The sequence below is a fragment of the Salvelinus alpinus genome, chromosome 32 (assembly GCF_045679555.1).
Source record: "Salvelinus alpinus chromosome 32, SLU_Salpinus.1, whole genome shotgun sequence".
Lineage (NCBI taxonomy): Eukaryota > Metazoa > Chordata > Actinopteri > Salmoniformes > Salmonidae > Salvelinus > Salvelinus alpinus.
The window spans coordinates 28,421,735-28,440,675 of record NC_092117.1 but is presented as its reverse complement, the minus strand read 5'-3'; the positions used below and the strand labels follow the sequence as shown (position 1 = coordinate 28,440,675).

Genomic DNA, 18,941 nt, shown 5'->3' with positions numbered 1-18,941 from the left:
TTCACACAGACCCACATGCACACACTCCAAAGTTGAAATAACTTTACCTGGAAGGAAATGAAGTACCTGACTTGAAACCTATGATCCCTCATGCTATATAAGGCGGCTACTTAAACTGAGACAGGAATATATGACATGACACCGTATGGATTATTCAACACTAACACTCTGTTTCTGCCCCATCCCTCCGCAGAAAGGAAATGGTTTACAGATGAACCAGAAAATGCCTACCCACGGAACATTCAGATCAAGCCCAGGAGCACTCACATGGCCAACCAAGTCAACCAATACAAATCCACTAGCAGTCTGATACCACCAATCAGAGAAGTTGAAGATGAATGTTGAAAACCAGGCCCCCTTGATGACTCTTGAGAATTCTGGACGCTCTTACGAAAGGAGATAAGAGATGGCGAACAGGGATGATAATGATGATTAATTGGTCCCCACTCATTCTTCAGATCAAGGGTTTGACATAAATACCACAACTGGAAGGGGCCTCCTATGTGTATACCTGTAATGTTACTTCCATGCTCTTCATGTTTCATTTATAAATCTTCCATAGAGATGTACATAATGACAATCTAATGAGGATTGTACACTCCCTCCCCCTTAGCACTTTTTGAAATTATTTGAAGTTGAAGAGAGAAGATTAAGTACTTCCTGTAATTATTTGCAATAGTTCATCACCTCTTCGTGTGACCAGACTCCATGGCTACTGTATTTTGAGGTTACTACTTGTTGTTGGAGGATGAGCGTCAAGGCAGTTCGCTCATCGTTCACCACATCTCCCAAAGACGCCATTGGGGCTGGCCACTCATACACCGTGTCTGTTTCCATTCTATTTGCACTAAAACTGATCACGTTATTTTGCAACACGTCTACCGGAAACATTGACATCTCCCCAAAACAACACCCATCACAGAAATGTCAACCTTTTGGTTGTCAATTCACTGAACGAGAGAACGGCTGCTTGTCATTTGAAGAGGTGTACAGCTGTACTGTGTACAGATCCATTACATCACTGCTTAGGGTATGCTACTGTATGTCGACATGCTGTTGAGTAATCATCTGAGTGAATGCATTCAAGTCCTGTAGAATGAGATCATATTGTAAATCAGTTGTCTTGAGACTCAGAGTACTGTAATAGATAGTTCTGGGATAAGCTGGTTGACCGTATATAGCTACACTGTACCTACATCTGTTCTGGTGATATCACAATGGCTATGGATCATAATGATGTCTTTGACCGTGTTTGAAGCTCCTATCATCGCATGGTGCCTGAGCCCTTTTATAACAATACAGAGCAGATGATCAACTTAACCTGAAAACATGAAAGGGACGAAGGACAATCTTGTCCTATCCTTTATGTGTAAACATGAAAGGGGTGAATGGACAACTTTGTCTCGTCCCTTGTGAACACGTTAATTGAGTGAAAGGACAGCCTTGTACACATCTTGCATATGGCACGTGTGTACTGTACGTGGCAGCAATGTGTCCCCTCAATAAAAACATTGGTGGTACATCTGAGTTAAATGCACTAATTAGTGTCGTCATCTCTCCATCCGTGTGTATGTGATGGTGGTTCAGCCTCTGAGGGAGCAGCATGTGGGATCAATGCTTCAAACATGAAAGACGTATCGGAACTAGCTCTGTCTGGGGGTTGCCGATCAACTAATGAACTAAGCAAACACGTTTCTATGCTCACCATCATGCCCAGTCACATCACCGGTAATACAACATCTATGATTGAGCTGTATAAATGTGAACAAACATTAGCTGTGTGCCCTAAAAATGTAAGGGAAGCAATTAAGCCCAAACCTATTTAAGAACAGAAGAATAAGCATATCATTTCAATATTTTTTTGTCTGTTGAGAAATTTGGAGAAACAATGCCACATATTGCGTAAAATGGGCATCAGTGGGTCCTCCTTTGACCAGAGCCACCACTGCCTGGCACAGGGTTGGTAACAGAGGCAGCAAAGAGCTTGGATGTTCTCCGCTGCCAATCCTGATGTCATCATGACACCTCTAAACACTATGTTGGTAAACATTAAGGGAAAAGCTCATTCATAGTTTTGCCACTGATGACAATTCTCCGCTGGAGAATACTGCCTGTGTTCTTCATGTCATTCTGGTCCAGGCGCAAGACAGTGCGTGTTAAAAATGGAACATTTCTATTTTGTTTTTGATCCAGAGCAACCCAGACAGAGCTGCAGCCTTGGGGAGGAGAGGGTATGGTGTCACAGATGAACCAACTAAAAACTTAACCTAGATACTTTAAACATACAAATATGATTATTTTATATTCATATGAGCGTACTTATTTTTACACATGACGTAGTGAGAAACATTTTGTGAAAGCAATCCATTATTATTATTAGGCCTATAATTACATCAGATTATTTTATTTCTAAATTAATCACTGTATTTAACATAATCATACCAAAATGATTCATATCAATTCTGAAATGCTTATAATTAGAAATGCATCATTGAGGAAGAGTAGAAGTCCCCTCTCTTATCCTTGATAAGGGCGCTATTCAATCCATATCGCAGAAGTTCAACATTACAGTTGGATTGAAATTTAAAGGCAATGTTTCCGCTTTAGCAGAGACTGCATTCACGATAAACGCTGCATATGTCCAGTGGTGGAAAAGTACGTATTGTCATACTTGAGTGAAAGTAAAGATACCTTAATAGAAAATTACTCACGTAAAAGTGAGTCACCCAGTGAAATACTACTTGAGTAAAAGTCTAAAAGTATTTGGTTTTAAATATATATATTTGAAAGTATAAATAATTTCAAATTCCTTATATTAAGCAAACCAGGCAGCATTTTCTTGTTTTTTATTTATTTATGGATAGCCAGTGACACACTCCAAGACTCGAATTTACAAACAATGTATGTAGGTGTTTGTGTTTAGTGAGTCCGCCAAATCAGAGGAATGACCAGGGATGTTCTCTTGATAAGTGTGTGAATTGTTGTCAAAAATATTAATAGTAAAGTGCAGATACCCCAAAAAACTACTTAAGTAGTACTTCAAAGTATTTTTCCTTAATTACACCACTGCATATGTCGGCTCAATCGGAAATTACATGTACATTTCTATCGCACAAGTGATACATTTCTAACGCTTCAGTGATACAGATTGACTAGAGTCCTAAGTCAATATTGTATAACAGATAACATAAATCTAATGAGAGTCCTAAGTCAATATTGTATAACAGATAACATAAATCTAATGAGAGTCCTAAGTCAATATTGTATAACAGATAACATAAATCTAATGAGAGCCCTAAGTCAATATTGTATAAGAGCTAACATAAATCTAATGAGAGCCCGAAGTCAATATTGTATAGGAGATCTAACTCTGAGCTTCTGTCTCAACTGTTGAGTGCTCCTCAAAACGTAAATGGGCTTAGTTGAAGGATCTCTGTAGCTGTATTGATAAACTTTATTGTACTGCTCATTTTCATCTGTAAGCAAATACGAATATTTTTGTCTGAAATAAACAGAAAAGTGACGTAAACAATCACAAACAAACTTGAGTTTCAATGGGTGTAAATAATACCCAGACAGTGAGCCAATCGGAAAAGTGCATGAAGGCCCTATCTGAGGCATTTAGCCATTCGTTCTGTTCTGAGAGTAAAACTGGGTGACCTCTACTATCAATGATTGACCTAAATTAGGTCTCTTAGTAAGGAGAGACACATTGAAGCATTGTTTTGTGGGTGTAGAATGTCATTCTTCATGAACGTGTGTTTCTAACTATGTGACAGATTGTTAGAACATCATCAGGTAGTTTGCATTGAACAGATAGCCATGATATTATAGATAATGTCTTCTAAAGACCTGTCATTCTTGACAAAAAAAGGACATATATTTGTGTCTAAATATGTTGTGTATATTCAGCCATTATATAGATTTTTCTGAAGCAAAATGTCCTCAGCTTTCTGTCTGTCTATTGGGTGTGGTGCGACTGCTCATAAACATTTTGTCCTGGCGTGAACTTCTGAAGCTTTTGTGCTTACATTGTTGTAACACTTTGTAGCAAGTATAATTATTTTCAGAAAATATGTGAGTAAAAATGTATATATAATTGGATTGTTAATAATATACTCACTAGCCTGAAAAACAAGGAATTCATCTTTGACACGGACAATGACTTGATTCATAACACATACTATTGACGAAGGACAAAATGATTGTTTTGTCATAAATGGGAAAAAATGTCAACTTGACTTGAGCAGGTTTAACAGGACCTGGTTATATGAACCATCACAGAGGTGCAGACATATGCTGGTACCAGTTCAGCAAAGCTTATCACAGTACAGAGAGAACATACTTAATTTGTTTTCTTAAAATAGTTTCTTTATCAGGGTTTACATTCCATTGTGTCAGCTCTCGTCATTTATGTCACCATAGTAATATCCATGGATTGTTTGGAACTCATTTGTATTATTTGTTTACAGTTTAATTTTTTTATTCAGAGGTACTTAAATAAATATCACTTTACTCAAATCAAATGGTACAAATCACAACCTAAACAGATGCATACTTACAGAATAGTCTACCAGTGTATTTCATTATATCTGAATGTTTTTTTATTTTCAATACTTGTACCCACAATTTGTGTGACTGTTTTGACTCAAACTGGAAAAGACACTGGACTGAAATCTGTTCTTACATTAAACTGTATCTCTTTTTGGTACAAATACTCCACAAATCTATGGTACTGCTGTAGACCATATCGTACGTTCGTACACGTCTTTGCAATGTACGCCTCTAAAGTTAGTGTTTTGAAGTGCCATGGAAAGTGTTGTTGAACAAGCATCATTCAGTCATTCACTGACTCACTAACTCAGAATGAGTAGTAGAATGAGTTCATTCTTCTCAGAAAGGGAAGTAAATGTATGTGACTTATACTGGCGTGGAGAACATCCAAGCCATCAATGCCCCCATGCCAGTATAGTGCCAGGCAGTGCTGTAGGTCAAGAGGGCCCATTTCAAGACCCACTATAGCGAAAAGTGGCATTGAGAAGGAGGGACCATGGGGCAGGGACATGGGGCTCATCAACCCTCAAAGTATCATACATCTGTGTTGGTCGTACTGTCTGTAGCTTAAGGTACCTATCTTGTTGTAAGGCGACTGCAGGGAGAGATGTTAAACCATGTTGTGTGGTAGAAGGTCTGAATGACTGAAGGATGCACAGAGAGCAACATGCCAGGCTGTTTCATGTGCTCTGGAGTGTTTTGTCCGCTTAAGATAGTCAGGACTAGGAAACGTCACACATCACTGTTACAGTATGTTACATATTTTTGTTTATCTATTTTGTTACTGTAAAGGATGGATAAAATAACTTATTTGTTGGAAAATGTACTAGATGTAATAAAATGTATAAAACTATGGGGGGATTTAAGTCTTAACAACACATTGAAATTGCAGGTGGCAATTTTTGTTGATTTTTTTAGGAAAAAAAGAAACTTGCAGTATTTTGGAGGGTGGGCTGCCTATCAGTTCGGGTGGAATTCAGGACATTGCTCTCACACGTCACATATCGGATTCTTTGGCACATGGTCATTGCAGAAATCAGGAGTTTGACATAGCAGTCTACTTAGTTTGGATGGATACATGGAGGATTTGATGGTGCTGGGTAGATCTACCTGACTCTGTCAAATATAATCAGCTGAAAATATACTGTCTTGTACAAAAAGTTTGTACATAAATTGTACATGGTTTCTTTTTGTATTTTCTCAAATTAAAATGGATGTATTTGTGTTCTAAAACTGGAACGTCTCCTCTCATTTCCTTCCAGCATTAGAAAATGTGTATATTCTTTACAGTGATGCACGTTAGCATTAGATGAAAATACACCGTAGTGACAATATACTACGGTACGCACAATCACAAGGTGTTAATATTTAATCATGCATTTTCCCACAAGGGACAATTAAGCAAATATACAGTACATACAATACAAGTTACAATACAAGTTCTGTCCATCGCAGTCTCCCCCAGGATAGTGTCCTATAGGAGCAGACTATCCTACACATATAATTAGAAAATATATTTTATTTATTATGTCTCTGTGATCTTACAGTTTCCTCCTGGACGCTGAATCATGAACGTCAGAAAATATATTATATTCTGTGATGTGTTTCCTCCTGGATGCTGAATCAGACATATCGACACATACACATTAGAAAATATATATTTATTATATCTCTGGGATCCTATACAGGTACAATAAGAGGAAATGGTGGTGGATGACATCTATTACATGGATCCTGTCTTTGACCTTGGCTCTCTGGAGGGAGAGAGGTTGAACTCAAAATGAATGTTTTACATTTTCCTGTAAGCCACCCATCCCGATTCCTGCATGCGGTAGCATCACACAGGCATTAGTCTTGATTTACGTTCTGTGATGTGCTATTACCTGCTCCATCACTTACGCCTGTCAGTCAGTCGGGATCCATGGTGATGGTCAGGAATGGGCCTGAGAACACTTCAGTCTCTTAGCTCCTATATCAACATAGGGATGGAAAATAGTTGAGGAGATTGAATCTCTTTGACGGTAAAAGGTGTTACCATCTCTGATTTATATTACGCTTCATTACTGCTGCATTACTTCAATCACAATGTAGAGAAATAATGTGATTTAGAGATGCTAAAGAAGTGTGTGTGAGTAGGGCTGGTGCTCCTCCTCCTTGACGTCTCTCAGTAGATGTGTGCAATTTCACACTTCAACTTCAAGCAGCAGAATATATGACCCTCCTTGGCATTTGTCCTCATTTCTCTCTAAAATGTGCAAACACTATTACCCTTGGGTTATCTAAAGTGGTGTGGCGATGATTCAATGGCTTCCTGCTGCCTCTGCACTCCCTCAGCCTTACCATCACAACAAGCTGCAGAAAGAAAAACAAGAGACAGAAAGTGAGATGTAGAGTGAGAGAGTGGGGAGAGGGAAAGAAAGAGGAAGATAAATGCATAGAGAAAGAGAGAGGGGGAGAGAGTGAGGGGGAGAAAGAGAGACTGACAAGGAAGGAGAGGAAGAAGGAGAGAGATGGGTTGGAGATGATGTTAGTAGTTGTGTTGATTTGTAGCCTGATAAGGGTGGCACCCAGGCGGCTGGAATTGATGGCTTGTTAGTGAGGACGGGCCCCTCTGTGAGATGTTTTCAAAATGATTGATTTACAATAAAGTGGCTCCTGGGGTGTGCACGCAGGCAGAACTGATGCAGATCGATCAAGCTGAAATTGATTGATCAGCCATTTAGCTTGGCAGTGTGTACCGAATGAACCCCCCCTTCCCCTCCAGCACCTCTTAATAAAACAGAGAACGAGAGAAACACTAGATACCCCTGGACCTGTCTGCTAGCAACACAACATGAACCAGGCCATATCTGAATAAGCACCATACACTAAGAGGAGCTGGTGTGTAACGTTTATGACCATGTACTTTTTACAACACAAAACATACACACAAACATCCACAACATCACCCCCATCTCCAGCGCCACATCGCTCTCCGCCACATGGCCTCAAACTGCACCGTTTTTTTTCTCTCTGTCGCCCGCGTACTTTCAATATTTCTATAATAAAGCATTTGACCTTTCCATTGTCTTAATGATGGATGATTGGTTGATTTCCAGTTTTTAAGTATAGGCTTTTTCAATATGATTGAGGAGAAGAGTATCATCCAACCCATGGGGAATCTCACTGTGTACTGTATTCTGTTATCAACGTGTCCTTCTGTGACTTGGAGATACAGTGCTGGTAAAGACACTGTCTAACCGTACCTGCGCCTCGAAAGGAAAATATAAATAATGCTGACTGTCGTTGTCTTGCATTGGAGTCTTTCATTGTGAGGTAAATAACAAGTCCTGATGTAAGTCGGTTTATACTGTGAAAAAAACACAGCAATTGATGTTGGGCAAAGTAAAGGGCATCTCCACATATGTGATGGTTGACTTTTATGTGAATTCTTGGTAACCTTTTATTCTGATAGGAGCCGATTTAGACTTAGGAAATGTACGCCTTTCCTATGCATGCCTTTCCTATGCACTTCTCGGTATTCAGTTGCATAACTGGCTCTGAAGGTGTGGCTACCTTGCACGCTTTGAATAGAATTCTACATCGTAGAATAATAATGACTTGGTCAATAAAAAAGTGGTCAGATGAAGCAGATGCTAAGCTTCAGGACTGTTTTGCTAGCACAGACTGGAATATGTTCCGAGATTCCTCAGATGGCATTGAGGAGTACACCACATCAGTCACTGGCTTCATCAATAAGTGCATCGATGACGTCATCCCCACGGTGATCGTACGTACGTACCCCAACCAGAAGCCATGGATAACAGGCAACATCCACACTGAGCTAAAAGCTAAAGCTGCCGCTTTCAAGGAGCGGGACTCTAACCCGGAAGTTTATAAGAAATCCCGCTATGCCCTCTGACAAACTATCTAACAGGCAAATCGAATCGTATTACACCGGCTCCGACACTCGTCGGATGTGGCAGGGCTTGTAAACTATCATAGACTACAAAGGGAAGCACAGCCAAGAGCTACCCAGTGACACGAGCCTACAAGATGAGCTTAATTACTTCTATGCACGCTTCGAGGCAATTAAAACTGAAACATGCATGAGAGCACCAGCTGTTCTGGACGACTGTGTGATCACGCTATCCGTTGCCGATGTGAGTAAGACCTTTAAACAGGTCAACATTCACAAGGCTGCAGGGCCAGATGGATTACCAGGACCTGTACTCCGAGCATGCGCTGACCAACTGGCAAGTGTCTTCACTGATATTTTCAACCTCTCCCTGTCTGAGTCTGTAATACCAACATGTTTCAAGCAGACCTCCATAGTCCCTGTGCCCAAGAACACTTAGGTAACCTGCCTAAATAACTACTGACCCATAGCACTCACATCTGTAGCCATGAAGTGCTTTAAAAGGTTGGTCATGACTCACATCAACACCATTTTTTTAAATAAATTTGATTTCACCTGGATGAGCATTTTCTTGTTTGCTTATAGCCTTATACAGCTGGTTGAGTCGGGTCTTAGTGTCAGCATCAATTTGTGGTGGTAAATAGACGTCTACAAATAATATAGATGAAAACTCTCTTGGTTGATAGTGTGGTCTACAGCTTATCACAAGGTACTCTACCTTTTCGGTCATAAGACATGGTAGCAGCAACATTACTGTATGTTCATAATAAGTAAAAAAATAAAATTAAAATAAAAACAATTACAAACAATTTGAAAAAACGAACAAAATATCACAGTTGGTTAGGAACACGTAAAACGGCGGCAACATTCTGTTCCGCATTCATGGTTTCCTCGCGCGTAAAGGTGATGATGGAAATATGAGGGAATTAAGGCAAGGTCAAAATACGGCGTATCTGTAGACACACCTGCTCCACACCTTCATGTATTCCATCTCCACCCCAAACAAATAGCTGGTGAATAGCAGGCTATTCTCATGCTTAACTTCAAGGTCAGAACACACGTAGAGAGAAAGGTGCATCAAAGGGAATTCCATTCCATTTACGCATGCTTAACTATGGTTGGAATTCCCCCCATAATGCCCTATAGATGCATTTATAGTATTTTGACTATACCTAAATATGGCAACAAACATAATGTATATTTGGTCACTCAGTCCTCTAGTTAACATATGATGGGAGAGGGGCTCCATAGTCTCACCGTGGCGTATAGTCAGACAGTGGCCCTATCATTTTGCTTATTAAAAATATACAGCCAGTCACAGCAACCGTCACCACAAGAGAGGCTGCCAATAATATTTACCGTCTGTCGATGGATGGCATGGTCTATCCAGGAGACACCAGAGGGCGTCTGGGATTGGTCTGACTGGACTCGACAGCACCATGAACCTCGAGCTCCTGGCAAATCAACCTCACAGGAACGACGAGTGTCTTCTGGAGGATGCCTGAGGCCTGTAGCTAGGAACCAGGAGATGAAGCTAGCTAGCGCTGGATGTCTGTAGGCCCTAATACAAGCAAGGTTCTGTTGATCTAAACACAACACATCTGCTGCCAGATCACGCATCGCCCAAGAAAGCTGTCACGGGGAGCCTGTAAGTTGCGCTTTGAACTCACATCAAGCATGAGAGCGATATCAAAAGGAGAATGCCCTCAAAACAGCCGTCTTCTGAGACTTAAAAAGCAATGCGTAGGTAGGCCCTAGTTTAAAAAAATAAAAAAATAAATTCTTGGCTGCTGTCGTGAATAAACAGCTTTTGAGAAGTCATTATGGGCCATTTGGTAAATCAATACAGTGTAAAATCTAAAATCATTTTCATGATGAACTGCTAGCAAGCTAGGAGTATTGAGCTGGGTTCAGTCTATCCATGTTGTGATGGCTGTAATGATTGGGATGGCTGTAATGATAGGGATGGCTGTAATGATAGGATTTCCATGACAGTGATGTGAGGCATGTTGTGACAAATTACTGCCTTTCTCTTTGACCTCGCTGGATATCAAGCTGGGGTGTTGTACACATGAGACACACACACCTCTGGTCACACAGCGTCTGCCCCAGAGAAAGAGAGCCAGAGTGAGTGAGAGAGAGAGAGAGAAAATCAGAGGAAAAGGTAAATACAGAGAGGAGGACAGAGAAACAGACATACAAAGAAGATCCAGCTCAGCCGTGTGTGTTAGCGGTTTCCATGACGATGTGGCGTACCCCGTGCATCATCAGCGCAATGGCAGATAATTATACAGTGATTCTTTACCAAAATAACAAGGTCATTACAGAGCCTTGTCAAATCAATGCTGAGAGTGTCCGTACTGATTAAGCCATTCCCTCTTAGCTCTGACACTGTGTCAATAGCATCCAGCCAGGCAGGCAGAGAGAGAGGGGGGTTGGAGATTGAGAGAGAGAGAGCGCGAGAGAGAGCGAGAGAGAGAGTGTGTGTGTGTGTGTGTGTGTGTGTGTGTGTGTGTGTGTGTGTGTGTGTGTGTGTGTGTGTGTGTGTGTGTGTGTGTGTGTGTGTGTGTGTGTGTGTGTGTGTGTGTGTGTGTGTGTGTGTGTGTGTGTGTGTGTGTGTGTGTGTGTGTGTGTGTGTGTGTGTGTGTGTGTGTGTGTGTGTGTGTGTGTGTGCGCGCCCCCCCCACCACCAGCTCAGATGATTGGAGTGCAATAGCCATCAGTCAGGGAGGTTGGTTGGACTAATGATTCCCCGTGCTGTCTATTACAAATACATGACAACTCAATCCTGCTCACGGAAACACAGAGACGTGAGGGAGAGAGAGAGAAAAGAAAAAGAGACCTTGTTGCAGCTTCATTTGAGGCTGTATTAAATTGGCGAGAGCAGCTAATCTTTACCTGGGTTGATTAAAATTATTAAAGGAGAACAATAAAGGAACAGGGGAAGGGGAGTTTTCTCTTTCTTCCAATGCCATTTATAATTTGTTTAGTTCTTTTCCTCCTGTTCCCCGAAGAAAGTTAATGGATCTCTCTTTTTTTTCATAATGCTGTTACTCTGGCTAACTTTTCTATGTATCCCTTGTTTATCCCTTATCCTTGTTTCTGCCAGTCAGTGTTCAGGATAATCCCTCTGGCTAGTGTTAGGGTTGTGTTAATAATTTGATACAACTCAAATACATGTATCTAACTCAAAAGCATATGTTTACACAACTCTCAAATGAATCAATCTGTTTTCCTAATAAAACTCGAAATAATAATATGATTCAACTCAAAATAATAATTTGATACAACTCGAAATAATGCTTAAAATAATACATTTACTAACTCGAAATGTTTACCCAATTTAATTTAATCAATATGTGTACCGTACTTAAAATAAGAACCTTATCCAAATCAAAATAGCACATCCTGGCTCAATGAACAAAATAACAAGTTTACCCATCTGAAATTAATCAGTTTACCTAAATCATAAGAACTTTATCTGACTCAAAATAACAATTGTATCCAATTCAAAATAATCCTGGTTCAATGGACATCCTGGCTCAACCCTAACCCTAGTGTCAACCCTCACCCCTTACCTCAGCCTGAACCCTAAACCTGACTTATTGACTATACAGCATAATTCACCATACCTTTACAACTCTTTCACTTCCTGAATACAACTTTCTCTTAATCATGTAATGGTGCATTAGTGGGAACTGAATTGTCTCAAATTTACCCTCTGCACTCTCTCTGCCTGCATGATCTGTGATCAACTGCCTAATCAATATGTTTCAAAAGATGGTCGAGGTTAGGCTTATCAGCCCGCCTGTGAAACAGAATATGTAATACCCAAATGTTATGGTTCACGGTTAAACAACCAATAAAGATTTAGCTTAATGACATTCACACCAGCTGCTGTAAATACAGATCAATAATTTGTGCTATTAATATTAACAATAATACTTTTTAATTTGTAGAGCGCATTTCCCACGCTCAATGTGCATAAGGTAGAAAACAAAATGAGAATGAATAGCGGTATTTAGTGCAGGGACGTACAGTATGTGTGGTTTTCAAAATGTGTGTTTCTAAATCCCCAAAATTGTGTTTTAAAACCCCCAAAATGATTTTAAAATGCCAAGAGGTTTGTTTATAAATCCAAAAACGAATTTTGAAACCCCAAAAACCGAGTTTAGAAAATAGAGTTAAGACCTTGAAAGTGTTAAAGTGCCTGTGATTCTTTCAAAGAATGCAAATCATTTCCAGCTCACACAAACCTCATTATGGTCAACCAATCACTATTTCTAAACTGTATTAGCACCTGTGTCTTGATTTAATAATAAACTCACAGGTCAGTTTATTAGGTACATCCATCTAGTACCTGGTCGGACCCCCTTTTGCCTCCAGAACAGCTTGAATCCTACAGGGCATTCTTCAAGGTGTCGTTCCACAGGGAGGTTGGTCCATGCTGACGCAATGACATCACACAGTTGCTGCAGCTTGGACGGCGGTACATTCATGTTGTGAACAGCCTGTTCCATCTCATCCCAAATATGCTCCATTGAGTTGAGGTCTGAGGACTGCGTAGGCCGCTCAAGCAAGTAAACTGAACTAGCTGTCACATTCCAGGCAATGTTTTCCACTCCTCAATTGTTTAGTGTTGGTGATCGTGTGCCCAATGGAGCTTCTTCTTCTAGTTTTTAGCTGATAAGAGGGGTACCCAGTGTGGTCGTCTGCTGCAATAGCCCGTCCATGACAAGGATCAATGAGATGTGTGTTCCGAGATGCCGTTCTGCACACCAAATCAAATCAAATCAAATTGTATTTGTCACATACACATGGTTAGCAGATGTTAATGCGAGTGTAGCGAAATGCTTGTGCTTCTAGTTCCGACAATGCAGTAATAACCAACGAGTACTCTAACCTAACAATTCCACAACAACTTCCTTAAACACACAAGTGTAAAGGGATGAAGAATATGTACATAAAAATATATGAATGAGTGATGGTACAGAACGGCAAAGGCAAGGTGCAGTAGATGGTATAGAGTACAGTATATACATATGAGATGAGTAATGTAGGGTATGTAAACATATAAAAGTGGCATTGTTTAAAGTGGCTAGTGATACATGTATTACATAAAGATGGCAAGATGCAGTAGATGGTATAGAGTACAGTATATACATATGAGATGAGTAATGTAGGGTATGTAAACATTATATTAAGTGGCATTGTTTAAAGTGGCTAGTGAAACATTTTTTACATACATTTTTCCATTATTAAAGTGGCTGGAGTTGAGTCAGTATGTTGGCAGCAGCCACTCAATGTTAGTGGTGGCTGTTTAACAGTCTGATGGCCTTGAGATCGAAGCTGTTTTTCAGTCTCTCGGTCCCTGCTTTGATGCACCTGTACTGACCTCGCCTTCTGGATGATAGTGGGGTGAACAGGCAGTGGCTCGGGTGGTTGTTGTCCTTGATGATCTTTATGGCCTTCCTGTGACATCGGGTGGTGTAGGTGTCCTGGAGGGCAGGTAGTTTGCCCCCGGTGATGCATTGTGCAGACCTCACTACCCTCTGGAGAGCCTTACGGTTGTAGGCGGAGCAGTTGCCGTACCAGGCGGTGATACAGCCCGACAGGATGCTCTCGATTGGGCATCTGTAAAAGTTTGTGAGTGCTTTTGGTGACAAGCCAAATTTCTTCAGCCTCCTGAGGTTGAAGAGGCGCTGTTGTGCCTTCTTCACCACGCTGTCTATGTGGGCGGACCATTTCAGTTTGTCCGTGATGTGTACGCAGAGGAACTTAAAACTTTCCACCTCCACTACTGTCCCGTTGATGTGGATAGGGGGGTGCTCCCTCTGCTGTTTCCTGAAGTCCACGATCATCTCCTTTGTTTTGTTGACGTTGAGTGTGAGGTTATTTTCCTGACACCACACTCCGAGGGCCCTCACCTCCTCCCTGTAGGCCGTCTCGTCGTTGTTGGTAATCAAGCCTACCACTGTAGTGTCGTCTGCAAACTTGATGATTGAGTTGGAGGCGAACAGGGAGTACAGGAGAGGGCTCAGAACGCACCCTTGTGGGGCCCCAGTGTTGAGGATCAGTGGGGTGGAGATGTTGTTACCTACCCTTACCACCTGGGGGCGGCCCGTCAGGATGTCCAGTACCCAGTTGCACAGGGCGGGGTCGAGACCCAGGGTTTGGAGGGACTATGGTGTTAAATGCTGAGCTGTAGTCGATGAACAGCATTCTCACATAGGTATTCCTCTTGTCCAGATGGGTTAGGGCAGTGTGCAGTGTGGTTGCGATTGTGTCGTCTGTGGACCTATTGGGGCGGTAAGCAAATTGGAGTGGGTCTAGGGTGTCAGGTAGGGTGGAGGTGATATGGTCCTTGACTAGTCTCTCAAAGCACTTCATGATGACGGAAGTGAGTGCTACGGGGCGGTAGTCGTTTAGCTCAGTTACCTTAGCTTTCTTGGGAACAGGAACAATGGTGGCCTTCTTGAAGGATAAGGGAACAGCAGTCTGGGATAAGGATTGATTGAATATGTCCATAAACACACCAGCCAGCTGGTCTGCGCATGCTCTGAGGACGCGGCTGGGGATGCCGTCTGGGCCTGCAGCCTTGCGAGGGTTAACACGTTTAAATGTTTTACTCACGTCGGCTGCAGTGAAGGAGAGTCCGCAGGTGTTGGTAGCGGCCGTGTCAGTGGCACTGGGAGCAAGACATCCTGGTCCGCAACGGGGCTAGTTTTCTTTTTGTAATCCGTGATTGACTGTAGACCCTGCCACATACCTGTTGTGTCTGAGCCGTTGAATTGCGACTCTACTTTGTCTCTATACTGACGCTTAGCTTGTTTGATTGCCTTGCGGAGTGAATAGCTACACTGTTTGTATTCGGTCCTGTTTCCGGCCACTGTTGTACTGCGCCTTTATTTGTTGGTTTGTGGCCCGCCTGTTAGCTTGAACAATTCTTGCCATTCTCTTTCGACCTCTCATCAACAAGCTGTTTTCACCCACAGGACTGCCGCTGACTGGATGTTTTTTGTTTGTCTCACCATTCCCTGTAAACCCTAAACACTGTCGTGAGTGAAAGGTCCTGGAGGGTGGCCATTTCTGAGATACTGGATCCGGCGCGCCTGGCACCAACAATCATACCCCGCTCAAAGTCACTTGTTTTACCCATTCTAACGTTCAACCGAACAGTATCTGAATGCCTCGATGCCTGTCTGCCTTTGAATAGCAAGCCACGGACGCATGAATCACTGTCTGAATGGAGCAATCCTTTTTTTTGTGAACGGGGTGGTGTACCTAATAAACTGGCCAGTGATTGTATTTTTCTCTTATGTAGCAAGCTTGATTGAAACAGAACATGCAATTTGTGGACAAAATGTGTGAGCCGTATATGTGTCTCTGACTCTCTGCCTAACTGCACAAAGTCATTCATTATATCGAGCTGTGAAAATGCAATTTCCTTCCCATATAATACAGCCTGGAGCGGATCTGTAATGTCTTCTCACAATGCTCTGGCTTCACATTCATTTAGGATATTTACAAAAAGCTAAATTGCCACTTGAAAAACATTCAGGTCGAAGATAAATAAAAAGGCAATATGGTACATCCAATCATTATCCACAGAGGTAGGACAAAACATACATTAAGAAGCCATAGGAAGCCTTAAATAGCAGTTTACCTTCAGAGTATTCATGATTCAAGGATTTCATTTGTGGTGAACAATTCCCCAAGGGATCATTCCCAGCTCTTCCAGAGATCTCCATGTCTTTTAACATGGCTTGTATGAGAAAGGCGGCCAGCACTAGCAAATAAAGTATTACTTCAATGTATTATCAGTAGTCACAATGGACATGTTTCAGCAACAAACCAAACCAACCTAGTACAACACAACCTAAACCAACCTAGTACAACACAACACAAACCAACCTAGTACAACACAACACAACCTAAACCAACCTAGTACAACACAACACAAACCAACCTAGTACAACACAACACAACCTAAACCAACCTAGTACAACTCAACCTAAACCAACCTAGTACAACACAACCTAAACCAACCTAGTACAACACAACACAACCTAAACCAACCTAGTACAACACAACACAAACCAACCTAGTACAACACAACACAACCTAAACCAACCTAGTACAACACAACACAACCTAAACCAACCTAGTACAACACAACCTAAACCAACCTAGTACAACACAACCTAAACCAACCTAGTACAACACAACACAAACCAAACCAATCTAGTACAATACAACACAACCTAACCAACCTAGTACAACACAACCTAAACCAATCTAGTACAATACAACCCAACCTAACCAACCTAGTACAACACAACACAACACAAACCAACCTAATACAACACAACACAACCTAAACCAATCTAGTACAACACAACACAAAGCAACAAAACTCCACACTACTCCAGTCAGACAGACAGACAGACGGACAATCAAACACCACAGTCAGACAGACACCACACCAGGCCATAGTACCATAGCGTCAATGCTGTGTGTATTCATATGTGGAACCTTTACAGTCCACAGACATTTAGAAACGTGACATATGCTCTTTACTGTCAATGTGCATACAGTAGACCTCGCACACTGACTGATATGATCATTCGGAACCACAAATCCATAGCTATCTGTAGGCACCGGTTTCAACACAGCACAGTATTCAAAGTGCTTTACATTCTACAGGTTGCCTCATTATTTCCAGTGTAATATTTTTCTTTATTTGTTCAACTGGCAGTCTGGGTTTTTTCTTATACATGAAGCTTTCATACAGAATTGCCCTACTAGTAAAACCCCCATAGACCCTCTCTCCAGAGAGCATTTCTTGTTCTAGCTCATGTTCATTCGTCAGGTACAAGTCTACCCTCAGGACCTGTTGGAGAATGTGAGTAAATGCCAATATTTCCAGCATTTTCCTGTGAAATGTTTGATTGTTCAAGTCAAGCATGTGAAATCAATGCCTCTGGCTTGTTGCTCTCAACGTGGAGAAGAACCAAGGCCATAGGGGAAGAACATTCAGATGAGGGGGAGAATGTTCAGATAAGGGGAGAACATTCAGATGAGGGGGAGAATGTTCAGATAAGGGGAGAACATTCAGATGAGGGGGAGAATGTTCAGATAAGGGGAGAACATTCAGATGAGGGTGAGAACGTTCAGATGAGGGGAGAACCTTCAGATGAGGGGAGAACATTCAGATGAGGGGGAGAATGTTCAGATAAGGGGAGAACATTCAGATGAGGGGGAGAATGTTCAGATAAGGGGAGAACATTCAGATGAGGGTGAGAACGTTCAGATGAGGGGAGAACCTTCAGATAAGGGGAGAACATTCAGATGAGGGGGAGAATGTTCAGATAAGGGGAGAACATTCAGATGAGGGGGAGAATGTTCAGATAAGGGGAGAACATTCAGATGAGGGTGAGAACGTTCAGATGAGGGGAGAACCTTCAGATGAGGGGAGAACATTCAGATGAGAGGAGAACATTCAGATGAGGGGGAGAACATTCAGATGAGGGGAGAACATTCAGATGAGGGGAGAACGTTCAGATGAGGGGGAGAACATTCAGATGAGGGGAGAACGTTCAGATGAGGGGAGAACATCCAGATGAGGGGAGAACGTTCAGATGAGGCGGAGAACATTCAGATGAGGGGGAGAACGTTCAGATGAGGGGAGAACATTCAGATGAGGGGGAGAACGTTCAGATGAGGGGGAGAATGTTCAGATGAGGGGGAGAACATTCAGATGAGGGGGAGAACGTTCAGATGAGGGGGAGAACATTCAGATGAGGGGGAGAACGTTCAGATGAGGGGAGAACATTCAGATGAGGGAAGAACGTTCAGATGAGGGGGAGAACATTCAGATGAGGGGAGAACGTTCAGATGAGGCGGAGAACATTCAGATGAGGGGGAGAACGTTCAGATGAGGCGGAGAACATTCAGATGAGGGGAGAACGTTCAGATGAGGCGGAGAACGTTCAGATGAGGGGGAGAACGTTCAGATGAGGGGGAGACCATTCAGATGAGGGGGAGAACATTCAGATGAGGGGGAGAACGTTCAGATGAGGGGATAACATTCAGATGAGGGGAGAACGTTCAGATGAGGGGGAGAACATTCAGATGAGGGGAGAACATTCAGATGAGGCGGAGAACGTTCAGATGAGGGGGATAACATTCAGATGAGGGGAGAACATTCAGATGAGGCGGAGAACGTTCAGATGAGGGGGAGAACGTTCAGATGAGGGGAGAACATTCAGATGAGGGGGAGAACGTTCAGATGAGGGGGAGAACGTTCAGATGAGGGGGAGACCGTTCAGATGAGGGGGAGAACGTTCAGATGAGGGGGAGAACATTCAGATGAGGGGGAGAACGTTCAGATGAGGGGGATAACATTCAGAATAGGGTGAGAACGTTCAGATGAGGGGAGAACGTTCAGATGAGGGGGAGAACGTTCAGATGAGGGTGAGAACGTTCA

General features: G+C 42.1%; 1 protein-coding gene across 9 annotated transcripts in view; it reads left to right on the top strand.

Annotated features, from left to right (window-relative positions):
* Positions 1-5,793, top strand: part of LOC139562676 (calcium-activated potassium channel subunit alpha-1a-like) — a 344,203-nt gene extending 338,410 nt beyond the window's left edge. For 5 of the 9 annotated variants that reach the window (XM_071380568.1, XM_071380575.1, XM_071380570.1 and 2 more), the window contains one exon: positions 194-5,793. In XM_071380568.1, coding sequence (XP_071236669.1) covers positions 194-345 — 152 coding nt within the window. In that variant the 3' untranslated portion in view covers positions 346-5,793. The remainder of the gene's footprint in view (positions 1-193) is intronic. The other 4 variants (XM_071380574.1, XM_071380572.1, XM_071380571.1 and 1 more) reach the window with 2 other exon arrangements.
* Positions 5,794-18,941: the final 13,148 nt, after the last annotated feature.